We start from the raw sequence: 9,086 nt of genomic DNA, 5'->3' as shown, positions 1-9,086 counted from the left end.
TTGTAGTTGTTTTGGCTGAAGCCGTGGACTGAACTCCAGAGGCTCGACAAGGTTTTGCGCTGCTGAACTATTGCAGCTTTTCTGGTTCTTGATCCTTTTATTCAGGGAATGCAACTAACATGCAGCGATACTCGCTCAGGCTACCAGATCGTGCCATCCCACGACCTCGAGCGCACTCGCCACTCCTACTACGTCGCCGCAGATCGCACAGAACGCGTCTTGCGGCGCTAGCCAACTAACAAGCGAAATCAAACGCTAGCTGAATTAACTGAAACCTAGCTACAGCTGCCTCTGCAGCGTTATTCTGAACCTGACAAAACTGACAGAAAGAAACAGCAGGGTGCGGCAGGATTAGGCTAACAGGTGGCACATTTTCTGTAATGGATTTGCTAATTCTTATCAAAGTCACATCTAACACCTATAAGATTTGATTAATTAAAAAGAAGCAAAAATGCACACAAAGCTCCATATAAAATCGAATAATGTACCCCCTCTATAGAAATATAAGAGCGTTTAGATAGCGTTCTTGTATTTCTTTACGGAGTGAGTAGAAGTTAGATGAGACTTAGTTGATTCTCATCTAGATTAGAGCTAGCCACACCTTTTTGTGTTAAGCACTGCACCAAAAGCATCAAAACGAAATAAAACAAATGCCTCTAATTAGCAAGCATCTTATGGACAAGCATCCATCGAATCTTCCCATTTTTATTTTCCGACATGACTCTACGCAACACAAGAACACAATAAGAGACTTGGGAAGCACAACGAGTGGACAACGTACAACACACTAATGACCCCGGATGTGGATCCTCTGACTTTGCAATCCCTGCCATACCCTGCCTTTGAGTCACTGACAGGTGGGCCCCATGCTTTGTGGGACCCGTGTGTCAGTGACTCAAAGGTAGGCTTGGCCACGGCAGGGGATCCTCGTCCTAATGACCCCTTGCGTAGAGGTGGCCCGGGAGCTTGGGTTTCATCACTACCTGTAGCGGGAACTTGCGCGGGGTCGACAGGCCGAAGATCTCCTCCATGCTGAGCTGATCCGTCGCCACGCCATCGGGGAGCTCGCACACAAAGCCGTGCAGCAGGTTGGCGAGGCTCACATGGATCACCTTCAGTCCCAGACTATATCCGGGGCACATCCGCCGTCCGGACCCAAATGGCAGCAGCTCGAAGGCATGCCCCTTGATGTCGATCTTGCTGCCGACGAACCGTTCTGGTACGAACTCCTCCGGCGAATCCCACACTGCCGGGTCGCGGCCGATGGACCACACGTTGATGAGTACACGCGTACCAACGGGGATGTTGTAGCCACCTACGGAGGCGTCCTCACGGGACAGACGGGGTGCCAACATGGGTGCCACCGGATGCAGCCGCATGGTCTCTTTGACAATGGCTTCCACATAGGGAAGGTTGGGGATGTCGTCCTCCGTCACCCATCGTTCTCGTCCCACCACGCGGTCCAGCTCCTCTGTGGCCTTGGAGAACACCTCGGGTTTCTTGAGCATCTCCGACATGGCCCACTCCACCGTGATCGCTGTGGTTTCCGTGCCGCCGGCGATGAGGTCCTGCATGTGATCAAAGTAGTTTAGTGCAATTAATGGTTCAGAATTAGCATCAGCATAACCTGATAAGTTCCTTTAATATGCATTTTTGTGGAACATCTCTCTCTAACTGAAAAGTTTCTTTTATTGTAACAAACAGTAAAGGTCAACGGGTAACCCGGATCGGAGCTCCCTCGCAACTGGCCGCCAATCTGCCCTTCTAGGCAGCTCGTATACTGAATAACCGAAAGATGGACTGACCTGAATGAAAGCTTTGACGCCGTTCCGGTGGAGCTTGACCTCAAGATTTGGGTCGCCGGCTATCTCCAACAGCACGTCAACCATGTCCCGTGACACGAAGTTGTCGCCCTGGAGGCGCCGCCGCTCATTGTGGTCGTCCAAGACATGTTCTAGGAATCGATCGAACTTCTTGCTCAGCTTCTTCATCCTCCTGACGTACCCCTGAAGGTCCATCCAGTCGAGCCATGGGATGGAGTCACCGATGTTGAGCACGCCGTTGAGGAAGAACAGCTCGTCTATCATGCACTTGAACTCCTCCGGCGCCATGGTCGCCGAGCCGTCCTCGCCCGCCGCCTGCTTCTCCAGGTACTTCCTGCCCAGCACCATGCGCGAGATCACGTTCAGGCTCAAGGTGGACAGGTGGTCCTTGAGCAGCACGAGGCGCCCGGAGGCCTCGTGCAGGCCGCACAGGAGGGCACGCATCTCCTCGCGGCGGATGTAGGCGTACGACTCGAGCCGCCTCGCGCTGAAGAGCTCGGCGAGGCACACCCTGCGCGCCTGGCGCCAGTGCGCGTTGTACGGGGACCATGTGATGGTGCTGTTATCGTAGCCGGTGTACTTGCCGGCGGCGGTCCTGGGCCGGTCGGTGAACACCACGTCGTGGGTCTTGAGGAAGAGCTTGGCCATCTCGGCCGAGGAGCCGACGACGACGGGGAAGGACCCGAAACGGAGCTGCATGAGCGGGCCGTACTGCCTAGAGAGCGCGTGGATGGAGCGGTGCGGGAGCGCACCTATGAGGTTGAGGTTGCCGATGATCGGCCATGGCTTGGGGCCCGGCGGGAGGTTGCAAGTGCCTTTGCGGCGGAAGACAACCTTGAAGAAGAGAATGGTGGCAAGCACGACGGCGAGGAAGGGCGCCCATGGTGGTAGCTCCATTGAGATTTGAGAGTGGGTAGCGTCCGAGCAATTCCTGAGCTTCTGACTTCCTATTATTAAGTGGCTGGCTAAGTGACCGATCAACCGCTGACGAGCCATCGCAGATGATAATTGTATAATAAGTCAAGTAATAACTACGCTCTCTTAGTCAAAAAGAAATTAGATTCGTTAGTCTTGTGTCAGCTTCCTTCTAAAAATTAGATAAAAGTCCCAAGCACATGATGCATCAGACAAGGACGCTTCCTGCATCATCGTTTAATACGAGTCTGCCTATGCGCGAGAGCATCAATCACCATATGTCCGCTGCAGCTTCTGAATATATTCCACGACCTTCCGACTGTCTATTTCCCTCAACTTCGATGAGGAAGGAGTGATGAAGGCAATGCGCCTTCGGATCACTCTGATCCTTCTAAAAGATTAGATGATGTATCACGCATGATGCAATAGACAAGGACGTATCATGCATCATCACTGAATATATCTCTAACGGCTTGAATTTGTCTTTTCTGACACTATTCATATTTGGATTTTTCTTTTTTGTTTCTCAATGTGTATTTTGAGTTTGGATCTGAACTTTTAGGAGTTGGGGACACATATGTTGTGAACATTCATGAATGTTTTTTGAAGTTCTCAAAAATCTTAAATCTGAAATTTAAATTGATAACACGGGAGCATGTAAGAGTTGAGTGTTTTTGAACTCGAGAGCAGAAACTCCACGCCTCGTACCTTTGCCGAAGTTAGACAATATATATACAACATACGCTATTTCCTCTACATACTTGATAATTGATATAGAAGGGGTCGATATAGAAGGGTTGTGTTACGGTGCGACTGTAAATTAGCATAGAAGCATGTGTTCTTAAATAAAATAGCATCGTAGTACCTTGCTGTCACAGCACGAATTACTGTTGGTCTTAGGGTGTGAGAGGATTCATTCTTAACGTGAACTTCCACTTCTACCTCGGAGCAAATATTAGAAGTGTGATGTACTAGTTTAGTACTTCCTCTGGAAAGAAATATAAGAGCGTTTAGATCACTAGTAGTACATCATAAAGCTTGAAGATAAAATGCAGATACAGTTAAAGCACAAAATCTTACACTGGTGTTTTAGAAATCATCTTGTTAACATACGTCGCAATCTCAACTTAGATAATGCAGGCATATAGAAATAGGCTATGGCATTAATAATTCCCTCTGCCAAATTATTTAACTAGGAGATAGCTGGCAACTGAAGAAATGCCGTGATGTCATTTCATCGACATACTGTGAAGCTTGAACGAAATTTCTTGCCAACATCGGTAAGATTTGCTAAAATTCGGGTAACATCCCATTGGCATCACATATACATAGGCAAAACAAGCTTAAGTTCTCAGTCCTACATATCAGGACAAATAACTAGCTGCCCTCTTACGACAACAGAAAAAGCATGACAAGAGATTGCACATCTAAAACTAGGATCATAGATACGATTGCAGGATCGGCGAGCTAAAAGGCAGAAACAATTGCAGGTATGTACTGCAAGCATCAGCTGATCAGGTCCAATCTGCAAAACAAGAACAAGTCAAAGAAAATAAATGCCCAATAAGTCAAAAGGTGCAGAGTGAAAAAAGAAATGTTGAATGTGCTTTTGGGGGAAAGAAACACCAATGCATGGAATGCATGTAGAGTTTTCACTATCGAGTCCTTTTTATGCTTGTAAATTTCATGGAAAGGATTATTTTTGCGACGGGTGCAAAATGAGATGTTCAGTTCTATAAAATGTTACTCGTTTACACCACAAAATTTGTTGATTTAGAGCTAACAAATGCTCTTTTCTGCACAAAAATATACAGGCATATAAAAACTCAAGAGTCATTTGCATAACATTTATTCCAGGATTTCTTGACATTTAATTATTGTTTTTTCGATCAAAACATTTTATTATCATTATTTTATTACTGTTTACCGCAGGAGCATGTGAGCTCAGGTGCCATTTCGCTGCTTTCAGTAAATGGCATACTCTTGAGAAAAAGATCAGTTTAAAAAAAATCACGCCTCGGCGATCAAGGAGGCATATTTGGGCATTTCAGACGGCATTACCATCTCACTGAGTCAGTTCATTATGCGGGGAAGGGTGACATAGCCCTGAGTAAACAATTTACAGCTGCAAAACATCATCAAAGCTCGCTTCATTTCGTTCCTGGTATGGCATGTAACAAGAAAAGGCCGGGTTCAGATACATGGTCACAAGTCAATAGCAGCTACATATCTCCCTTTCTCAACAAAAAAAAAAGCTACATAACTCCCACAGCCAAATCAGTTTACTGAAATGATATTACCTGTTGGAAACTTGGTGGCATCGCTGGTTCCCCCATTTCAATTTGGTAACCCACCAGTTGCCATCATCTTCTGCATAGCACTCATTGCATTCGTCACTCTTGCCAAGTCCTCCTGCAGCTTTCTCTGACTTTCCTCCATCGCTATCACCTTCTTCCTTAGAGCGGCTGCCTCATCTTCAGCCCTTCTTTTATCCCTCGCAGCTTCCAAGGCTGCACTTTCCTGGGAGTTTTTGGGGCGACTTTCCACTGTTACTAGCACCTTCTTTCTCAGTGTGGAGACTTCATCTCCAGCCTTTCTTTTGGCCCTCACAGCCTGCGGGTCTGACCTTTCTTGCAGGTCTTTGGGGGAGCGCCCAGGTGTATTCCTGTGTGCATTTGCCCTCCTTTTTGCACCCATGGCAGTTGCATAGTCATCTCCTGGCCCTTCTGGATTCTCAAGAGATGGGTCACCGGATCGTGACTGCAAGGTGAGCAAGGCATGTCAGTTCTTGAGCTCTTACAGGAGATCAGGGCAAATACTAACATGTCAAATCTAGCAATGGACTTGCTGATATAACACATAGTTTTCTTTTTCTTTTCATTCAAGTAACATGAATAAATCATCCAGATAGAAAACAAAGAAACAAGAGTTACCTCTTCCTGATGCATCCGTGCAAAGCTCTTGGATCCGGTTTTATTGACATAGGTTGATTTGGCTCGAGAAGCTTTAGATGCAGCACTTCTCGCCTGTGTTTAAAAGCATATATCGATCATCCAAATTATCCAAAATGTCTACTCCCTCACGTTTCAAAATAGTTGTCTTTTCAGAGTTGGGCAAAAGAATTAAGTTTTGGTGAAATGTTTATATTGCCCATCTCTTTTTTCCCGCCAAAGCAAGGTATGCAAGCACAAGAGGAGTTAATTATCTCTGTTCTGATGACATTGATTAAGGGCAAAGTAGAAACACAATGACTTAAATTGCATTGGGAGTGTAGAAGTACAAGTATTTTGAGAAAAAATGGAGGCAAAAAGGGCATCTATTTTGAAATGGAGGGAGTAGTACATTGTTACAACAAATGAAAGAGAATGCACAGCACTACCTTTGCCTTTTCGGTATTCCAATATGCAACAAGGACTTGCCATTGCTCTTTTGAGACACGAGGATCACGATCAGCAAGGCGTTCATCTTCAGTTGTATGAGAATCATAGTGTTTCCGTTTTAAATAAGATTTCCAAACCCGCCACTTGTTCCTTATCGACCTCAGGACCGACAACTCGTGAGGTGGATCAACATCAAATTTAAGCTATACCAAAGAACAAGGAGTGTGAAAAAAATTACAGGCAGGGAAAAGACCAACATTAGCAATGAATACCTTAACAATGTGCTACATAACATCCTTGTTCTCCTTTGGAATATTTTTCCAACTTATATACTTGAGAGGTGCCAATATTCCGTCTCGTGCTAGTGCGCCTAGAAAGTTAATCAACATGTTTGCATTTTCTCCAATTGGCAGGCCCGAAGTGTTCAAGGAGACTGGTACCCGTACACCCTCAGGCAAGGTCCACATTTTGACACAAAGATTACCTCCTGCTTTGTGTCCCTTTTTACCTTGTTGCTGCTCCTCGGAATCAGTTATATCGTGCAGGGATACCTTATTGGAACCCTCAGATATCAGACGGTCATGAAACACATTATATTTCTTCTTGGCAAGGGCCCTTCTGACTTCTAGAGGTAATAACCGACAATAATTCCGCGCGAAATGCTCAAGGTCAGACATATCAGTATTTGAAGGAGCTGTTGTTAAATCAAGGTCATCTAGTTCATCAGAGATTTCTTGAGGCAACTTATGCGCAGACGGTGTGCTAGGGTAAAGACCAGCGCTCATTCTATCAGTGTCTGGATAGTCAGAATCAGACATGCTTTCATCTGGAGATACAGCATCATCGTTCTCACTTTCTACAGATTCAGTGTCTGTCATGGCAACTGACACTTCACAATCTGGAAAGGCAGGACGCTGCTGAAGAGGCTCCCATTCAATTGATTCGTCATCCATAGCATCTGCTGGCACTTGGACATTAGGACCAAAATCCTGCAGCCCACCAGGGTCACTTTCTAGAGGTTCATTTTCTATAGCAGCAGCTGAATCTTTAGCCAAACGTTTACTACGCCTAAGCTGAAGCCCTGCATTTGATGAAGCTATTGAGCCTTTTCTATTCTTCTTCTGAGTCCAACCACTAGTCTGCTTGGAAACAATAACTTTAATCTGCTCCTTCTGGGTTTCATCATTAGTGCGTACATTTTTCTGTTTTAGATCAGCCAGCTTATTCGGAGGTGTAACCTGTTTCCTCTCCTTAAGAGTCGAGGTGTTGCCAGGCCTCTCATTAGCCTTACTTTGACGCTCAAAGTCGACATGAGTTCCATGAATACGGCTATCAGAGGTCTGTCCTTCTGCCTGCTGTACAATGTGGTTCAGTGGTTCTGTATGTCTCTTCTTGCCAATAGCCTTAGCATTAGCTAACTTTGATTTTTTCTGCTTGCTACTACACGATGCAGTAGTCTCCTTTATAGGAAGAGAGCACATGGCTTCTCTATTAGTTGCAGGATCGGTATGCCCACAAATTGCCTGATTTGTGGTCGATGCCTTTCTCTTCTCTGCATTAACAGAGTTGGGTTCAACAGCGCATCCAGTTGGCCGAATGCTCTCCCTCGAAACTGTTTTATTGATCATCTCAGTAGATGCCTCTTCTCCGTGTTTTTCTTGGTTGACAGGTGGATGAACCACCCCATCAAGATCCAGACAGTATAACCGACTGCCTTCTGCATGACTCTCATGAAAAGGCTGTTTGTGTGCCTGCTGTATGATCTGAGCAGGAGTCTCCGTATGCCTCTCCCCTGTACTTACAGTTTGGGGGCTAACGGAGCATCCGACTCTCTGGTTACTACGAGTTGCAGTAGCCTCATCTATCAGTTCAGTATGTCTCGCATCTCCATAAATTTCATGGCTGAGAAGTCCATCCTGCGTGTCCTCTGAATGAGTGACTCGATGCAAGTGTGCCAGCTGCGCTCGCTTTGGCTGCATAGTGTAACTAGGGTGATGATCATTTACATGATCTCTGGCCTCATTTAGAGGCAAAGCTTGTCTCTCCTCATTGCCTACAATACGACAGCCAAGGGGCGGTCGATTTCTCTGAAGGCTATTATTTGCAACAGTCTCATTTGCCATATGTATTTGTTCTCCATCAATGATATGATCAGTATACCCCTGTTGTTCATCAGGTTCTGTTCGTGGTAGCCCTGCACGCATTGCATAACTAGGACGCTCTTGCCATTTCTGCATCACAGGAAAAGAAAGGTGTGCACTATTTAGGGAAAAATAGGTCGATGGGTCATCCAGATCTCCGACCAACTGAGCTAGACACAGTACAGAGTATATGAAATCATGAAATGAGGAGGAGAAGGCGCTTTGTTCTACACCAATATAAACCAGTGTGAGATGAAGATGGTAATAGATTTCAATCGAATTGCAATTTTTTCGACTGTGCAATACCAAAATCCACAACCCAACATAATCGACAAGTATATATATACCTCCCGAGCGGCAACAATCGGTGGGACAGACGCGGCGGCGAGCGGCACGACGGCCGCCTCGGCGGAGGAGAGGATGTAGTTCCGCAGGCGCGTGGAGTCAATGGCCAGCTCGGCGCCGCAGAGCGGGCATGCGCAGCGCGATAGCCCGACCGGCACGCTGAGGAGCTCGCCGCAGGCGCCGCACGGAAGCCTGGCCCCGCGCGCACCCGCGGCGCCTCGCGGCAGGGGCAACGCCCTCCGCCGGGGCCGCGGCATGAGCTCCGGAGGGAGCGACTGCGCCGTGGCGCAGTCGGGGCAGACGAACTCCGTCAGCCCCCGTTCCACCTCCAACGTCTCCTCGCACCCCGCGCAGCGCACCTCCAGGAACTCCTCGGCCGCCGCCACCGTGGCTAGCGGCGGTGGCGCCATTGCCTTCGAGCTAGGGCGTGATTTCTATTTCGACGGCGGGGGGAGGAACGCCGATGGCTGGCACTGTCACAA

At 47.2% G+C, this 9,086-nt stretch overlaps 1 protein-coding gene and 1 pseudogene across 1 annotated transcript; both read right to left on the bottom strand.

Moving 5' to 3' along the window:
- Window positions 1–708: 708 nt before the first annotated feature.
- LOC123041893 (dimethylnonatriene synthase) lies at window positions 709–2,853 on the bottom strand. Its single transcript, XM_044464451.1, has 2 exons — window positions 1,806–2,853; window positions 709–1,568 (listed from the first exon to the last, which is right to left on the bottom strand). Exons 1-2 carry the CDS (start codon window positions 2,817–2,819, stop codon window positions 933–935), a joined length of 1,650 nt encoding a protein of 549 aa, XP_044320386.1. The 5' UTR covers window positions 2,820–2,853; the 3' UTR covers window positions 709–932.
- Window positions 2,854–4,803: 1,950 nt separating this feature from the next.
- LOC123046493 (uncharacterized) lies at window positions 4,804–9,086 on the bottom strand (annotated as a pseudogene).

This window comes from Triticum aestivum, chromosome 2B (assembly GCF_018294505.1).
Source record: "Triticum aestivum cultivar Chinese Spring chromosome 2B, IWGSC CS RefSeq v2.1, whole genome shotgun sequence".
Lineage (NCBI taxonomy): Eukaryota > Viridiplantae > Streptophyta > Magnoliopsida > Poales > Poaceae > Triticum > Triticum aestivum.
The sequence above is the reverse complement of the archived record's forward strand: the minus strand, read 5'-3'. Positions and strand labels throughout refer to the sequence as shown.

Coding starts and splice junctions, on each gene's coding strand:
- LOC123041893 (XM_044464451.1), bottom strand. CDS start 2,819: ATGGCTCGTCAGCGGTTGATCGGTCACTTAGCCAGCCACTTAATAATA. Junction 1,569..1,805: donor GCGTCAAAGCTTTCATTCAG/GTCAGTCCATCT, acceptor GATCACATGCAG/GACCTCATCGCCGGCGGCAC.